The sequence below is a fragment of the Salmo trutta genome, chromosome 38 (genome assembly GCF_901001165.1).
Source record: "Salmo trutta chromosome 38, fSalTru1.1, whole genome shotgun sequence".
NCBI lineage: Eukaryota > Metazoa > Chordata > Actinopteri > Salmoniformes > Salmonidae > Salmo > Salmo trutta.
Genome location: NC_042994.1, coordinates 27094991 through 27113561, shown reverse-complemented (window position 1 = coordinate 27113561; position 18571 = coordinate 27094991). Strand labels below are relative to the sequence as shown.

The 18571-nt window shown below is 41.0% G+C and overlaps 2 protein-coding genes across 4 annotated transcripts in view; both read left to right on the top strand.

The window, feature by feature from the left end:
• LOC115178195 (zinc finger protein 658B-like) overlaps nt 1–18571 on the top strand; it is a 1063446-nt gene that overhangs the window by 792142 nt on the left and 252733 nt on the right. The gene's annotated exons all lie outside the window — the stretch shown is intronic.
• The window catches only part of LOC115178199 (zinc finger protein OZF-like), a 92028-nt gene that overhangs the window by 55597 nt on the left and 17860 nt on the right, over nt 1–18571 (top strand). Inside the window, exons 2-4 of one of the 3 annotated variants that reach the window (XM_029739292.1) lie at nt 2799–2896; nt 3032–3209; nt 14092–15221. The exons of 1 other annotated variant lie outside the window; for it this stretch is intronic. In XM_029739292.1, coding sequence (XP_029595152.1) covers nt 2799–2896; nt 3032–3209; nt 14092–14801 — 986 coding nt within the window. In that variant the 3' untranslated portion in view covers nt 14802–15221. Of the gene's footprint in view, nt 1–2798; nt 2897–3031; nt 3210–14091; nt 15222–18571 lie in introns of those variants that run through there. One more of the 3 variants, XM_029739290.1, reaches the window with a different exon arrangement.

Sequence of the window (18571 nt, the reverse complement as noted above, 5' to 3'; positions counted from 1 at the left end):
ACTATCATGGATCCTACCATGACTATATCCAACCCAACTCCATGTGTTGCCACTATCATGTATCCTACCATGACTATATCCAACCCAACTCCATGTGTTGCCACTATCATGTATCCTACCATGACTATATCCAACCCAACTCCATGTGTTGCCACTGTCATGTATCCTACCATGACTATATCCAACCCAACTCCATGTGTTGCCACTATCATGTATCCTACCATGACTATATGTAACCGATGTGAAATGGCTAGTTAGTTAGCGGTGGTGCGCGCTAATAGCATTTCAATCAGTGACGTCACTCGCTCTGAGACCTGAAGTAGGGTTTCCCCTTGCATTGCAAGGGCCGTGGCTCTTGTGGCGCGATGGGTAACGATGCTTCGGTGGGTGTCAGTTGTTGATGTGTGCAAGGGTCCCTGGTTCGAGCCCGGGTTGGGGCGAAGAGAGGGACGGAACCTACACTGTTACATATATCCAACCCAACTCCATGTGTTGCCACTATCATGTATCCTACCATGACTATATCCAACCCAACTCCATGTGTTTCCACTATCATGTATCCTACCATGACTATATCCAACCCAACTCCATGTGTTTCCACTATCATGGATTCTACCATGACTATATCCAACCCTACTCCATGTGTTTCCACTATCATGTATCCTACCATGACTATATCCAACCCAACTCCATGTGTTGCCACTATCCTGTATCCTACCATGAAATCAAAGCGGGACAAAACCCCAAAAAGGCACAGGGCAAACCCAAAGTACAAAATATAATGTACTTATGAAATAGTAGGAGAAATTCCTCTTAGGAAAACAAGTAACATTTACAATGGCAGAGAGAGTATATATACAGTGATAGAGTGGGTATTGGAACCAGGTGTGTGAAATGATGACGAGACAAGTCCGGGGTTGATGAGTGGAGGGCGTTTGACAGCAGTAGGTTCGGCAGCAGCTAGAAGGCCGGCAACGCTGAATGCCTGAACTGGACAGGAGGGGGAGCCAAAGCGAAGTCTGGTGTGACATAATGAGAGAAAATCAATAGTATATTTAATATATTTTCTCAAATTCCGTTTTCTCCGTTTAGTAATTCCAAGTTTCTGATTTGTCACTGTTTTTCAGTTTTCGCTGTCAAAATCACATTGTTAATAGAAAAACATCAAAAGGAGACCACTTTTGTAGTCTGAGAAAAATCTAACACATTTTCATTTTTGTGTGTAGATACCCTTTAATTCAAGTGGCACCAGCAAGAGCCTTGCTTGGTTAGTGGTGTCTCTGTAGCACACATGTGATTGCAGAGTTTGCTGAACAAATCACAACTGGATTGATGCAAATAATCATGATATCATTCTGCCAGGTTTTTGGGAAAAGCTTTTCCATCAACCAGAAGATGGTTGTCATTAGCATCATCGCTAACAGCTACACATAGTGGTAGACAAATGCACTCAGACAGGGGCATTTCTGGTCTGTTTCCTCTTCAGAAAGTTGAAGGAAAACACAGATCACTTAGGTGAATTTAAAAACGACTTGCAGGCAGCAGGTTCAGAATAACTATGAGAAAAAATGAATACAAATTATACCACCACCCAAAGGGGCACTTTAGAGACAGGAAGTACAAAACAGCCCTGGAGAAAAGTATTGACTGTAAGAAGGAAGAGAAAACATAACATCTGGTTGTTTTTAAATGACTTCTTTTGACATTGCTTTATTTTTGTTCCAATCTGTGTTGCCCACTCCAGTCAGCAGACGGCGATGTGAGTCTTTCAGGTGATGCTTCTTGCGTGACGTATAATCTAGTGGACGGAACTGGAGGCTTCTTCAACAGCGACGAAAGGCTTCTGATTCAGCCAACGCGGTGGTTTACTAGTGAGCATAACACCGAAACATTGAAGCTCTTTAGACCAATATTGTGTATATTAATCTCAATGTTTAGAACACAGTTATGTTTACGTATCTACTAGTTCATTTAAACGCAATTTGATTCTTAAATTAGCGAATGTGTTAACTTGATACTGAGCTAGGCTAATCTCCCGGAGCATGAGTTCACTAAGCAAGACGGAGAAAGAAGCTCTGGTGAAAGGAGAGGAAGAAGCTTGAAGAATGAAAAAGGAGGAAGAGGAGGCTATCACATTGAAAGAAGAAGAGGATGATATTACAGTGAAAGAGGAAGATGGGAAAGAGGTTGTCAGAGTGGAAAAGGAGGAGGTAGAAGCTTTCAGAATCAAAAAGGAGGAAGACGCCATAACATTGAAAGAAGAGGAGAATGTAGTGAAAGAAGAGGAAGAGGCTATCTCAATAAAAGAGGAGGAGGAAGAAGACGTTTTAGGAGTGAAAAAGGAGGAGGAGTCAGAATATCCGATTACCACCAGTGAGTACTGTCTTAAAAACAGGGACACAAACTATGCAGTTGTTGAACTAATGTGGGGTTTTAAAGGGGCATTCTACTGAAGTTATACACTTTAATATGTTGTTCAGTACTGCCATTGGTACATATATTTTTAAAATTTGATTTATTTTATTCTCCATGTGATCTATATTAAAGTGCACTTCATCTAGTATAACAGTACAATCCAGTTCTGGTGCATAATTTCTACATAAAATATCAAAGGAATGCAAAAGGAACCCATTTTGTGGAATGACCTTTTTACATTTGCATCACAAACAGTATTTTAAAAAAGCATAATGAAAGTTGCCAATTTAGGCCCTTTTTAGACATATTAATGACTCTGGTAAGACCCTATGATTGCAATAGATCATAAGTTGACTGTCTGTTTGATGTTGTCATTTACACAGGAGAGAGACATGACTATTGTGGATGCTTTGGGGAACCTCAACAACATCCTGATGCTGACGAGGCAGAGAAGAGTCTCTCCAGATCAGAACACCAGATGGTACAGCTTGGTCTGGTCTAGCATACAGCTTGCTCTATCAGGGTCTGGGCTGGGTTTCTGTAAAGCACTTTATGACAACAGTGACATCAGCATCCATAATGATATGTGTCTGTGTCCCCTCTTTATGGTTACCAGGACAACGCTAGCCCTTCCTCCCTCCCGGAGTCCCTGTGTCGTGCCTCTCCCGGTAGCACCTTACTGCTGGGTATGAAGAGGTTGTCTGTGCTGCTGGTGGACTGCAGGAAAACAACGGGGCTGAGTGGAACTGTGAGAGGAGGAGAAGAGAAGAAAGGATCAGATTTGACACCTCAAAGTAAGTGCTGTAGTTTAGTTTGAACAAATAAAATAGATCTGCCCACTGGTATCTGTTACCAGGACAGCCAGCAGAGTTCTGTTAGTTGGCATGAAGATAGACTGCTATATTTCCACCACATCAAACAGTTCTGTTAGTTGACATATAAAACCTTGATGAAAGTTAGCTTTAGGGAGAAAATGTCAAGATGATCCGATGTAAGGTGCATGTTTTACAAAAACCTTTCCTAAAACATTATGGATGTTACATTGCCTGTCCCAGTCAACCCCCCCCCCCCCCCATCTTTACAAGACTCTAGAACAGGAACTTGTCGGCCCTGCATTAAAGACCAAAATTGGTTAACCTCTCTGGGGTATGTGGGATGATAGCGTCCCACCTCGCCAACAGCCAGTGAAATAGCAGGGCGCCAAATTCAAAACAACAAAAATCTCAGAATTCAAATTTCTCACACATAAAAGTATTATACACCATTTTAAAGATAATCTTCTCGTTAATCCAACCACAGTGTCCGATTTTCAAAAAGGCTTTACAAGTGTTATGCACAGAATTATAGATAAACTTCTTCTTAATGCAACCGCTGTGTCAGATTTCAAAAAGCTTTACGGCAAAAGCAAACTTTGCAATAATCTGAGTATAGCGCTCAGACATCAAAACAAACCATACAGATAATCGCCATTTTGGAGTCAACAGAAGTCACAAATAGCATTATAAATATTCACTTACCTTTGATGATCTTCATCGGAATGCACTCCCAGGTATCCCAGTTCCACAATAAATGTTTGTTTTGTTTCGATAAAGTCCATATTTATGTCCAAATATCTCCTTTTTGTTTGCGCGTTCAGTCGAGTAATCCAAATCCACTGTGCTCGCGCAGTAAGTTCAGACGAAAAGTACAAAAAGTTATATTACAGTTCGTAGAAACATGTCAAACGATGTATAGAATCAATCTTTAGGATGTTTTTATCATAAATCTTCCATAATATTCCAACCGGAGGATTCCTTTTGTCTTCAGAAATGAAAAGGAACACACCTAACTCTCTAGTGTTTTCTATCCAAATCTACTAATAATATGCATATCTTAGCCTCTGTGCCTGAATAGTAGGCAGTTTACTACGGGCACGCTTTTCATCCGGACGTCAAAATACTGCCCCCTACCCCAAAGAAGTTAAAGAAAATTGAGCTAAATAGAAATGTATAGCAGGTCCATTTAAGGACCAAAAATTTTACATCTGTGCCATATACATTTCAAAATAGTTGGGAAGAGATTTTCTATCTGCAGATTCCATGGCACTTTCTGAATTGACACGCAAAATGACGCCGGATTCAAATCTTAAATTATCATAAAGAATTCTTGCAACCAATATAATGTTATATATACAGTTGAAGTCGGAAGTTTACATACACCTTAGCCAAATACATTTAAACTCAGTTTTTCACAATTCTTGACATTTAATCGTAGTGAAAATTCCCTGTCTTGGGTCAGTTAGGATCACCACTTTTTTTTAAAGAAATGTCATAATAATAGTAGAGAGAATGATTTATTTCAGCTTTTATTTCTTTCATCACATTCCCAGTGGGTCAGAAGTTTACATGCACTCAATTAGTATTTAGTAGCATTGCCTTTAAATTGTTTAACTTGGGTCAAACGTTTTAGGTAGCCTTCCACAAGCTTCCCACAAAAAGTTGGGTGAATGTTGACCCATTCCTCCTGACAGAGTTGGTGTAACTGAGTCAGGTTTGTAGGCCTCCTTGCTCGCACACGCTTTTTCAGTTCTGCGCACAAATTGTCTATAGGATTGAGGTCAGGGCTTTGTGATGGCCACTCCAATTCCTTAACTTTGTTGTCCTTGAGCCATTTTGCCACAACTTTGGAATCAATTAATCAAATTTGTTTATAAAGCCCTTCTTACATCAGCTGATGTCACAAAGTGCTGTACAGAAACCCAGTCTAAAACCCCAAACAGCATGCAATGCAGGTGTAGAAGCACGGTGGCTAGGAAAAACTCCCTAGAAAGGCCAGAACCTAGGAAGAAACCAGGAGAGGAACCAGGCTGAGGGGTGGCCAGTCCTCTTCTGGCTGTGCCGGGTGGAGATTATAACAGAACATGGCCAAGATGTTCAAATGTTCATGGAAGACCAGCAGGGTCAAATAATAATAATCGCAGTGGTTGTCGAGGGTGCAACAGGTCAGCACATCAGGAGTGAATGTCAGTTGGCTTTTCATAGCCAATCAGTCAGAGTATCTCTTCCGCTCCTGCTGTCTCTAGAGAGTTGAAAACAGAAGTATGCTTGGGGTCATTGTCCATTTGGAAGACCCATTTGCGACCAAGCTTTTACTTCCTGACGGATGTCTTGAGATGTTGCTTCAATATACCCAACATGATGCTGTCACGCCCGTGCTTCACGGTTGGGATGGTGTTCTTCGGCTTGCAATCCTCCCCCTTTTTCCTCCAAACATAACAATGGTCATTATGGCCAAACAGTTCTATTTTTGTTTCATCAGACCAGAGGACATTTCTCCAAAAAGTACGATCTTTGTCCCCATGTGCAGTTGCAAACCGTAGTCTGGTTTTTATTGGCGGTTTTGGAGCAGTGGCTTCTTCCTTGCTGAGCGGCCTTTCAGGTTATGTCGATTATAGGACTTGTTTTACTGTGGCTATAGATACTTTTGTGCCCGTTTCCTCCAGCATCTTCACATGGTCCTTTGCTGTTGTTCTGGGATTCATTTCCACATTTCATACCAAATTACGTTCATCTCTAGGAGACAGAACGTGTCTCCTTCCTTAGCGGTATGACTGCTGCGTGGTCCCATGGTGTTTATACTTGCGTACTATTGTTTGTACAGATGAACATGGTACCTTCAGGCATTTGGAAATTGCTCCCAAGGATGAACCAGACTGGTGCTGGTCTGCAATTGTTCTTCTGAGGTCTTGGCTGATTTCTTTAGATTTTTCCATGATGTCAAGCAAAGAGGCACTGAGTTTGAAGGTAGGCCTTGAAATACATCCACAGGTACACCTCCAATTGACTCAAATGATGTCAATTAGCCTATCAGAAGCTTATAAAACCATAACATCATTTTCTGGAATTTTCCAAGCTGCTTAAAGCCACAGTCAACTTAGTTTATGTAAACTCCTGACCCACTGGAATTGTCATACAGTGAATTATCAGTGAAATAAGAAATTTGTGGAGTGGTTGAAAAATGAGTTTTATTAATGTCTCCAAAGAGTCACAATTTCGAACCATAGACCTATTGGTTACTGGCGGAACACTCTTAACTGTTAGTCTACAAATGTCCCAACTTTAATTATTTCTCAATGATGCTTTAAAGGAGAAGTTTACCCAAAATCCAAACTCCATAAGTGATTCCATACTATGAAACTAGTCCGGTGGAGTTTGCCCTCTTACTTGTGTCATGCACAAAGTAGATGCCCTAACCGTCTTGCCAAAACCATAGTCTGTTAACAAGACATTTGTGGAGTGGTTGAAAAACGATTTTTAATGACTTCAACCTAAGTCTATGTAAACTTCCAACTTCAACTGTATATTCTTCGTAGCTGTCTATTTACCAAGAGAGTTTTCATCTATATTCTTCGTAGCTGTCTATACATAAACCGATGCTGGCACTAAGACCGCACTCAATGAGCCTTATGCGGCCATAAGCAAACAGGAAAATGCTCATCCAGAGGCGGCTCTCCTAGTGGCCAGGGACTTTAATGAGACTTTAATGAGGAGAGTACCCTGCCAAAAATAATCACAGCCATTTTCAAAGCAAGCATATATGTCACAAAAACCAAAACCACAGCTAAATGCAGCACTAACCTTTGATCTTCATCAGATGACACTCCTAGGACATTATGTTAGACAATACATGCATGTTTTGTTCAATCAAGTTCATATTTATATCAAAAAACACCTTTTTACATTAGCATGTGATGTTCAGAACTAGCATACCCACCGCAAACTTCCGGTGAATTTACTAAATTACTCACGATTAATGTTCACAAAATACATAACAATTATTTTAAGAATTAGAGATACAGAACTCCTTTTTGCAATCGCGGTGTCAGAATTTAAAATAGCTTTTCGGCGAAAGCACATTTTGCAATATTCTGAGTAGATAGCCCGGCCATCACGGCTAGCTAATTTGACACCCACCAAGTTTGGCCCTCACTAAACTCAGATTTACTATAAGAAAAATTGGATTACCTTTGCTGTTCTTCGTCAGAATGCACTCCCAGGACTTCTACTTCAACAACAAATGTTGTTTTGGTTCCAAATGATCCATAGTTATATTGAAATAGCTCCGTTTTGTTTGTGCGTTGAGGTCCCTATCCGAAGGTTGACGCGCGGGCGCATTTCGTGACAAAAAAATTCAAAATATTCCATTATCGTACTTCGAAGCATGTCAAACGCTGTTTAAAATCAATTTTTATGCCGTTTTTCTCGTAAAATAGCGATAATATTCCAACTGGGAGACGTTGTATTCATTCAAAGACTGAAAGAAAAACATGGAGTTGTCTCGTGGACTCGCATCTCCAGTGTCATTGTTCCCTGCCTGACCACTCACAAAAACTCCTGCTGTTTTTCGCCCAGAGACAGCAGACACCCTATTCCACTTTCTGGCGCCTTCTGAGAGCCAATGGAAGCCTTAGAAAATGTCACGTTACAGCAGAGATGCTGTATTTTTGATAGAGATGCCACAGAAGGAGAACAAATTGTCAGACAGGGCACTTCCTGTATGGAATCTTCAGGTTTTGGCCTGCCATATGAGTTCTGTTATACTCAGACACCATTCAACAGTTTTAGTAACTTTAGAGTGTTTTCTATCCAAATCTACTAACTATATGCATATTCTCGTTTCTGGGCAAGAGTAGTAACCAGTTTAAATCGTGTACGTTTTTTTATCTGGCCGTGCAAATACTGCCCCCTAGCCCCAACAGGTTAAATGTACAACCAGAGGGGAAGAAAAACTCGAAACCACCTTTACTCCACACACAGAGACGCGTACAAAGCTCTCCCTCGCCTTCCATTTTGCAAATCTGATCATAATTCTGTCCTACTGATTCCTGCTTACAAGCCAAAAATAAAACAGGAAGCTCCAGTGACTCGGTCAATAAAAAAGTGGTCAGATGAAGCAGATGCTAAGCTACAGGACTGTTTTACTGGTACAGACTGGAATATGTTCCTGGATTCTTCCGATGGCATTGAGGAGTTCACCACACCAGTCACTGGCTTCATCAATAAGTGCATCGATGACATCGTCCCCACAATGACGGTATGTACATACTCCAACCAGAAGCCATGGATTTCAAGCAAAATCCACACTGGGCAAAAGGTTAGAGCTGCCGCTTTCAAGGAGCAGGACTTGAACCCGGAAGCTTATAAGAAATCCCGCTGTGCCCTCCGACGAACCATCAAACAGGCAAAGCGTCAATACAGGACTAAGATTGAATCGTACTACACCGGCTCCGATGCTCGTCGGATGTGGCAGGGCTTGCAAACTATTACAGCCAACAAAGGGAAGCACAGCCGCGAGCTGCCGAGTGACACGAGCCTACCAGACGAGCTAAATTACTTCTTTGCTCGCTTTGAGGCAAGTAACGCTGAAACATGCATGAGACCATCAGCCGTTCCGGACGACTATGTTATCTCGCTCTCCGTAGTCGACGTGAGTGAGACCTTTAAACAGTTCATCACTCACAAGGCCGCTGGGCCAGACGGATTACTGGAACGTGTACTCCGAGCATGCGCTCACCAACTGGCAAGTGTCTTCACTGACATTTTAAACCTATCCCTGACTGAGTCTGTAATACCAACATGTTTCAAGCAGACCACCATAGTCCCTGTGCCCAAGAACACTAAGGCAACCTGCCTAAATGACTACCGTCCCGTAGCGCTCACGTCTGTAGCTATCAATTGCTTTGAAAGGCTGGTAATGGCTCACATCAACACCATTATCCCAGAAACTCTAACTTGCATACCGCCCCAACAGATCCACAAATGATGCAATCTCTATTCCACTCAACAATGCACTTTCACACCTGGACAAAAGGAACACCTATGTAGAGGCAGCAGGTAGCCTAGTGGTTAGAACATTGGGCCAGTAACCGAAAAGTTGCTAGATCGAATCCCCGAGCTGACAAGGTAAAAATCTGTCATTCTGCCCCTGAACAAGGCAGTTAACCCACTGTTCCTAGGCTGTCAATGTAAATTAGAATTTGTTCTTAACTGACTTGCCTAGTTAAATAAAAAATGTGAGAATGCTATTCTTTGACTACAGCTCAGCGTTCAACACCAGCCTATAGACAGCCTATAGGGAGGAGGTCAGAGACCTGGTTGTGTGGTGCCAGGACAGCAACCTTTCCCTCAACGTGATCAAGACAAAGGAGATGATTGTGGCCTACAGGAAAAGGAGGACCGAGCACGTCCCCATTCTCATCTACGGGGCTGTAGTGGAGCAGGTTGAGAGCTTCAAGTTCCTTGGTGTTCACATCACCAACAAACTATCATGGTCCTAGCACACCAAGACAGTCGTGAAGAGGGCACGACAAAACCTATTCCCCCTCAGGAAACAGAAAAGATTTGGCATGGGTCCTCAGATCCTCAAAAGGTTCTACAGCTGCACCATCGAGAGCATCCTGACTGGTTGCATCACTGCCTGGTTTGGCAACTGCTTGGCCTCTGACCGCAAGGCACTACAGAGTGTAGTGCGTGCGGCCCAGTACATCACTGGGGCCAAGCTTCCTGCCACCCAGGACCTCTATACCAGGCGGTGTCAGAGGGACTGCCCCCCCATCCCCCCTCTTTACGCTGCTGCTATTCTCTGTTTATTATCTATGCTTAGTCACTTTAACTCTACCTACATGTGCATAATACCTTAATTACCTCGACTAACCGGTGCCCCGGCACATTGACTCTGTACCGGTACCCCCTGTATATAGCCTCGCTATTGTTATTTTACTGCTGCTCTTTAAATATCTGTTACTTTTATTTCTTACATTTTTTTAAACATCTATTTTTTTTACTTAACAGGTATTTTTCTTAACTGCATTGTTGGTTAAGGGCTTGTAAGTAAGCATTTCACTGTAAGGTCTACACCTGTTGTATTCGGCACATGTGACAAATAATATTTAATTTGATTTTCATACTTTTCTAATAAAACACTTTTCAACCCATATGATCTATTACATAATAAAAGTCTAATAAAACATATACAAATATGATGTCATAGTGAATTCATGACATGTGAATGAACAAACCTTTTCATACTTTGTAATATGGCAATATTTAGTCTGAAGAAAATATAAATGCAACAATTTCAATGATTTTACAGATCATATAAGTTAATCAGTCACTGTAAGTAAATTCATTAGGCCCTGATCTATGGACTTCACATGACTGGGCAGGGGTGTGGCCATGGGGGGGGGGGGCATAGACCCACCCACTGGGGAGCCAGGCCCAGCCAATCAGAATTCGTTTTTCCCGTCAAAATAGCGTTATTACAGAGAGAAGTACTACTCCGTTTCATCAGCTGTCTGGGTGGCTGGTCTCAGTCTCCCATAGGTGAAGACGCTGGATGTGGAGGTCCTGGGCGGGTGTGGTCACACGTGGTCTGCGTTTGTGACAGCTTTGCACACTATTGGCATTCTCTCAACCTGGAATGCATTTCAATTAACAGGTGTGTCTTGTTAGAAGTTAATTTGTCGAATTTCTTAATGTGTTTGAGCCAATCAGTTGTGTTCTGACAAGGTAGGGGGGTATAAAGAAGATAGCCCTATTTGGTAAAAGACCAAGTCCATTTTATGGCAAGAACAGCTCAAATAAGCAAAGAGAAGCGACAGTCCATCATTACTTTAAGACAATCCAGAACTTTGAAAGTTTCTTCAAGTGCAGTCGCAAAACCATCAAGTGCTATAGTGAAACTGGCTTTCATGAGGACCGCCACAGGAAAGGAAGACCCGGAGTTACTTCTGCTGCAGAGGATAAGTTCATTAGAGTTACCTAGTTAGATTGTAGGCAATCTCAACGCTGTGTGTTACAGGAAAGACATCCTTCTCCCTCATGTGGTACCCTTCCTGCAGGCTCATCCTGACATGACCCTCCAGCATGACAATGCCACCAGCTATACTGCTCGTTCTGTGCATGATCTCCTGCAAGACAGGAATGTCAGTGTTCTGCCATGGCCGGCAAAGAGCCTGGATCTCAATCCCATTGAGCACATCTGGGTCCTGTTTGATTGGAGGGTGAGGGCTAAAGCCATTCCCCCCAGAAATGTCCGGGAACTTGCAGGTGCCTTGGTGGAAGAGTGGGGTAACATCTCACAGCAAGAACTGGCAAATCTGGTGCAGTCCATGAGGAGGAGATGCACTGCAGTACTTAATGCAGCTGGTGGCCACACCAAATACTGACTGTTACTTTTGATTTTGAACCCCCCCCTTTGTTCAGGGACACATTATTCAATTTCTGTTAGTCACATGTCTGTGGAACTTATTCAGTTTATGTCTCACTTGTTGAATCTTGTTGTGTAAATATTTGTATGAATATATGTTAACTTCTCTGGGGTATGTGGGGGACACTATTCAACAGCCAGTGAAATAGCAGGGCGGCAAATTCAAAACAACAGAAATCTCATAATTCAAATTTCTCAAACATACTATTATATCCCATTTTAAAGATACACTTCTCGTTAATCCAACCACATTGTCCGATTTCAAAAAGGCTTTACAGTGAAAGCATAACATTAGATTATGTTAGGACAGCATCTATACAAGAAAAACCACACAGCCATTTTCCAAGCAAGGAGAGGTGTCACAAAAAAGCAGAAATAAAGCTAAAATTAATCACTAACCTTTGATGGTCTTCATCAGATGGCACTCATAGGACTTCATGTTACACAATACATGAATGTTTTGCTCGATAAAGTTCATATTTATATCCAAAAACCCCATTTTACATTGGCATGTAATCTTCAGAAATGTTTTGCCTCCCAAAACTTCCGGTGAATGAGCACATCAATTTACAGAAATACTCATCATAAACGTTGATAAAATATTAAACTGTTATGCAAAGAATTATAGATACACTTCTCCTTAATGCAACCGCTGTGTCAGATTAAAAAAAAACTTTACACCGAAAGCACACTTTGCAATAATCTGAGTACAGCGTTCAGACACAAAACCAAACCCGCCATTTTGTGGAGTCAACAAAACTCAGAAATAATATTATAAATATTCACATACCTTTGATGATCTTCATCAGAATGCACTCTCAGGTATCCCAGGTCCACAATAAATGTTTTTTGTTCGATAAAGTCCATCATTTATGTCCAAATACCTCCTTTTTGTTCGCGCATTCAGTCCACTACTCCAAATGCAGGAAGCGCGCGCAAAATGTCACGACGAAAAGTCAAATAAAGTTCTATTTACGTTTGTAGAAATATGTCAAACGATGTATAGCATTAATCTTTAGGACGTTTTTAACATAAATCTTCAGTAATATTCCAACCGGACAATTCCAATGTCTTCAGAAAAGAAAAGAAACACAGCTAACTCTCACGGGAACGCGTGCCACTGAGCTCATGTCATTTTCTCACTCATCAACTTCCAGGCCCTCTTCTTCGCTCCATATTCACAGTAGAAGCATGAAACAACGTTCTACAGACGTTCTGTTGACATCTAGTGGAAGCCTTAGGAAGTGCAAAATGAACCCTAAGTCACTGTATACTGTATAGGCAATCACTTGAAAAACGACAAACCGCAGATTTCCACACTTCCTGGTTGGATTCTTCTCAGGTTTTTGCCTGCCATATGAGTTCTGTTATACTCACAGACATCATTCAAACAGTTTTAGAATCTAGAATCAGAGTGTTTTCTATCCAAATCTACTAATAATATGCATATCCTACCTTCTGAGCCTGAGTAGCAGGCAGTTTAATTTGGGCACGCCTTTCATCCGGACGTCAAAATACTGCCCCCTACCCTAGAGAAGTTAAGTTTGCTGAAAATAAATGCAGTTGACAGTGAGAGGACGTTTCTTTTTTTGCTGAGTTTATATATAGTTACTATCAGTTTTAGGAACATCTCGCCAAAATATTTCACCTTATTTTTTATTTTACCTAAAATATGACATCAGCGATAGTCAAAATGTTGAAAACCTGTGAATGTCTAAATAAGAAATTGTGCTATTTATTCATTCTGTTTTACAAGTCAGAACACAAAACACTAAACAGTTCTAGGACACTCAAGACACAGACATCGCTGGATTCCAATCGAGCAGGTGGTTCTAAACATATAACTTCCATAGCTGTATGATACAGAATGTGACCTACACACATCTTTACCCAAAATGTCATGACATTAGTGATAGTCAAAATGTTGCAAATCTGTGAACGTCTAAATAATAAATTGGGCCATTTAAACAGCATGTGTCGAACCCTTTCAACAACGGGGAGATTTTACTGATGTGCTTTGTGTCTTAGACACAAAAACAAGTTTTGGATTTCCACTTAAAATTACTTCTTTACTTATTTTATGTTTAAGGAAGTGTGTAGGTCGCATTCTGAACCATACAGCTATGAAGGTTATATATTTAGAACCACCTGCTGATAGGAATCCAGTGACGTCTTTGTCTCCATGTCCTAGAACTGTTTAGTTTTTTGTGTTCTGACTAGTAAAACAGAATGAATAAAATAAGTAATGTTAACATATCAGTAATTACCAGGAAGCTCTACAACATTTGTTTTAAAATCACACCAAGATTGTTAAAACTGGCCTCAGGTTATTGAGAGATCTGATTAGGATTTACCCTTATAGCAAGGCTGTTTTATCACGTGGAGGTTTCATTCAGGTCTTTATTTAAATAAACACTCTGTCTTTGACAGGAGAAAGACCAGACTCCGAGGAACCAGTGCCAGAGACGTCCAAACCAGCAAGACGACACCACTGCTCCCACTGTGGAAAGGGTTTTAAACAGTTACGGGACCTGAAACAACATGAGAGAATACATACAGGAGAAAAGCCGTACCACTGCGCCCAGTGTGGAAAGAATTTTAACCACAAAGGATACCTGAAACAACACGAGAGAATACACACAGGGGAGAAGCCTTACCACTGCTCCCAGTGTGGAAAGAGCTATAACCAGAGAGGATACCTGAAAAAACATGAGAGAATACACACAGGGAGGAGTTTTAACCAGAAAGGACACCTGATCCAACACGAGAGAATACACACAGTGGAGAAGCCATACCACTGCTCACAGTGTGCAAAGAGTTTTACAAGGTTAGGGGGCCTGAAAATACATGAGACAATACATACAGGAGAAAAGCCGTACCACTGCTCCCAGTGTGGAAAGGGTTGTAACCACTTAAGTGGACTGAAAAGACATGAGCGAATACACACAGGGGAGAAGCCGTACCACTGCTCCCAGTGTGGAAAAGGTTTTGCCCAGTTATGTAACCTGAAAACACATGAGAGAATACACACAGGGGAGAAGCCTTACCACTGCTCCCAGTGTGAAAAGAGTTTTAAGGAGTTAGGTAACCTGAGAAGACATGAGGTAAACCACACAGGAGGTAAGAATGTAGGTTGTTGAACAGTAGGACATAGGACAGATGTAGGCCTCTGAACAGTAGGACATAGGAAAGATGTAGGCCTCTGAACAGTAGGACATAGGACAGATGTAGGCCTCTGAACAGTGGGACATAGGACAGGAGAATGCTCAATACATGGTGAGACAGTAGTCCTTCTTTCGTTCATAATGCGTTTGAGCCAATCGGTTGTGATGTGACAAGGTAGGGGGGTATACAGAAGATAGCCCTATTTGGTAAAAGATTGAGTCAACATTAGGGCAAGAACAGCTCAATTAAGCGAAGAGAAATGACAGTCCATCATTACTTTAAGACATGAAGTCAATCAATCCGTTTCTTCAAGCGCTATGTTGAAACTGGCTCTCATGAGGACCGCCACAGGAAAGGAAGACCCAGAGTTACTTCTGCTGCAGAGGATAAGTTCATTAGAGTTACCAGCCTCAGAAATTGCTGCCCAAATAAATCCTTCACAGAGTTCAAGTAAGACACATCTCAAAATCAACTGTTCAGAGGAGACTGCGTGAATCAGGCCTTCATGGTCCTATTGCTGCAAAGAAACCACTACTAAAGGGTCACCACTAAGAAGAAGAGACTTGCTTGGGCAAAGAAACACTAGCAATGGACATTAGACCGGTGGAAATCTGTCCTTTGGTCTGATGAGTCCAAATTTTTGATTCCAACCGCCATGTCTTTGTGAGATGCGGAGTAGTTGAACGGATGATCTCCGCATGTGTGGTTCCCACTGTGAAGCATGGAGGAGGTGGTGTGCGGATGCTTTGCTGTTGACACTGTCAAGGATTTTATTTTGAGTTAATGGCACACTTAACCAGCATGGCTATCACAGCATTCTGCAGCGATATCCCATCTGTTTTGGGCTTAGTGGGACTATCACTTGTTTTTCAACAGGACAATGTCCCAACACAACTTCAGGCTGTGTAAGGGCTATTTGACCAAGAAGGAGAGTGATGGAGTGCTGCATCAGATGAACTGGCCTCCACAATCACCTGACCTCAATCCAATTGAGATGGTTTGGGATGAATTGGACCGCAGAGGTTAGGAAAAGTGGCCAACAAGTTATCAGCATGTGTTGGAACTCCTACAAGGCTGTTGGAAAAGCATTCCAGGTGAAGCTGGTTGAGAGAATGCCAAGAGTGTGCAAAGCTGTCATCAAGGCAAAGGGTGGCGATCTTGAAGAATCTAAAATATATTTTGATTTGTTTAACACTTTTTTTGGTTACAATATGATTCCATGTGTTATTTCATAGTTTTGATGTCTTCACTATTATTCTACAATGTAGAAAATAGTCAAAATAAAGAAAAACCCTTGAATGAGTAGGTGTGTCCAAACTTTTGACTGGTGCACATGGTGGTGTACATAAAATCCCCTGGCACCCGCTCCAGTGGACATTCCTGCAGTCAGCATGCCAATTGCCTGCTCCATCTGAGACGTCTGTGGCATTGTTGTGTGACAAAACGACACATTTTAGAGTGGCCTTTCGTTGTCTCCAGCACAAGGTGCACCTGTGTGTAATGATCATGCAGTTTAATCAGCTTCTTGATATGCCACACCTGTCAGCTGGATGGATTATCTTGGCAAAGGATAAATGTTTACTAACAGGGATGTACCACTGCTCCCATTGGAAAGAGTTTTAACATGTTAGGAAGTCTAATAGCTCATGAGAGAATACACACAGGGAGAAGCCTTACAAATTTCACTTAAATGGCATGTGAGAATCCACACAGGAGAGAAAAATAACTTCTAGTGTGTAAATTTATATTTCACATCACATTGACTTTAAATTCATCAGATAACATACACAGTGCTCCCATTGTCTTATAATGTTGACTGAGAATGTGTTTATACCATATGGAATTGAATTGTATAAAGTATTATACTCACAAATATATTTTCATGTTTTTATTATGAAACATTAATTGAATATGGAGTATGTCCGTTTGAATATAGAGTAGATCAGATTCCATGTGTTTAAATGGTCATTTTTTAAACTCTGACTGTGTGTGTGTATCTGGGTGTCATTCCTCCAGCGCTACAGATAATCAAGTGATATTTGGATGTGATGCATTTGCTCCATTGTTGACATTTGCATTGTTGGCCCACTGATGATTTAATGACATGAAAATGTTCACTGACTCGCCCACAGATTGCTGTTTCATCATTGTCTCAATGAAGAGTTCCTCGTTCGACTTTATTGGGGAAATTTACAAGCCTCCCACTGGTTGAATAAACGTTGTTTCCATGTAATTTCAATAAAACAAATCCATGTGATGATGATGTTAGATCAATGTAGGAAATGTATTGGATTTGTAAAAAGCAATCAACATCAGGTATTTATTTTTTTCACCCAACTGGCAACCTAAATCCAATGACAGGTGACATTTTGTGTTGATTTCATGTTGAATTCACTTTAGTTGACGACTCAAAGAAATGTAAATAGAAACTAGATGTTGAACTGACGTCTGTGCCCAGTGGGCTGGTTTGAATAAGCGGCAGGTGTTGGATCAATATCCACCTTAGTAGCTAAGTTTCCCATGCAATTTGCCACAGATTTTCATGTGAATATTCTCAAATCTGCATAAAACTATATAGGAATTTTCCATCAAACAGACTTATTGCAGATAAAATACTTTGCATGATAACGTAGTGCAAGAAAATATTACTTTCGCTATTAAATTCCCATGTACTGTATGAAAAATACAAGTTAAATGGGTTTCCATCACATTTTCAACTCTACTGATGGTTTTAAAAACTGTTGTGTGAAATAGAAAACGTGCTCTTGTCCCGTGCACTGTAGCCATCAGCTCACAGACACAGTGCTGGTAGGCTACCTACATGATGAGATTATTATGGATAAGATAAATATTTTATTTGTCAAATGGCAGCCAAGCATCGACCATCATGTCACCAGAATAAGACCATCACAATGTATTGGAACGGAGCATCAAGCTCATCACCTCCACTTTCACCACCCTGTGAAGTTTATAACTAATTTAATCTATAGCCTAATAAACTGCATGGGTTCCCAAGTCGTAGTGGGAGGACCACTCAACATGTCATTGCGTGACTCCAAGTTAACTAAGATATGATGGTTATTATATAAATATTTGCGCATGGAAAAGCCATTTCTCGCTTTTCCATTTTTACTGACACAAAAAGACAATTAACAACTTCTCAAACAAACTAACAAATTGTCTGTCGGCATTTATAGAAGTGTTCAGGCATATCCTGTTTCCATCAGCCTGGTCATTACTTTTGAAATGGTTGGATCAATATCCACCTTCATGACATGGATGAAACCTGATTTGGAATGTCTGAGTAGTTCTATATGATGTCATAATACACCCCTCTGATAATCAAGTGATATTTGGAATGTCTGAGTAGTTCTATATGATGTCATAATACACCCCTCTGATAATCAAGTGATATTTGGAATGTCTGAGTAGTTCTATATGATGTCATAATACATCCCTCTGATAATCAAGTGATATTTGGAATGTCTGAGTAGTTCTATCTGATGTCATAATACACCCCTCTGATAATCAAGTGATATTGTTTACATTTAGGTCACTCTGATAATTTATATCTTACAGCACGTGTCAAACTCATTCCACAGAGGGCCGAGTGTCTGCAGGGTTTTGCTCCACCCTTGTACTTGATTGATTAATTAAGGTCACTAATTAGTAAGGAACTCCCCTCAGTGATACTATCAAGAGCAGTGTGCGGGTTTCTTCTTTCTTCTCATTTCATTAAACTGTT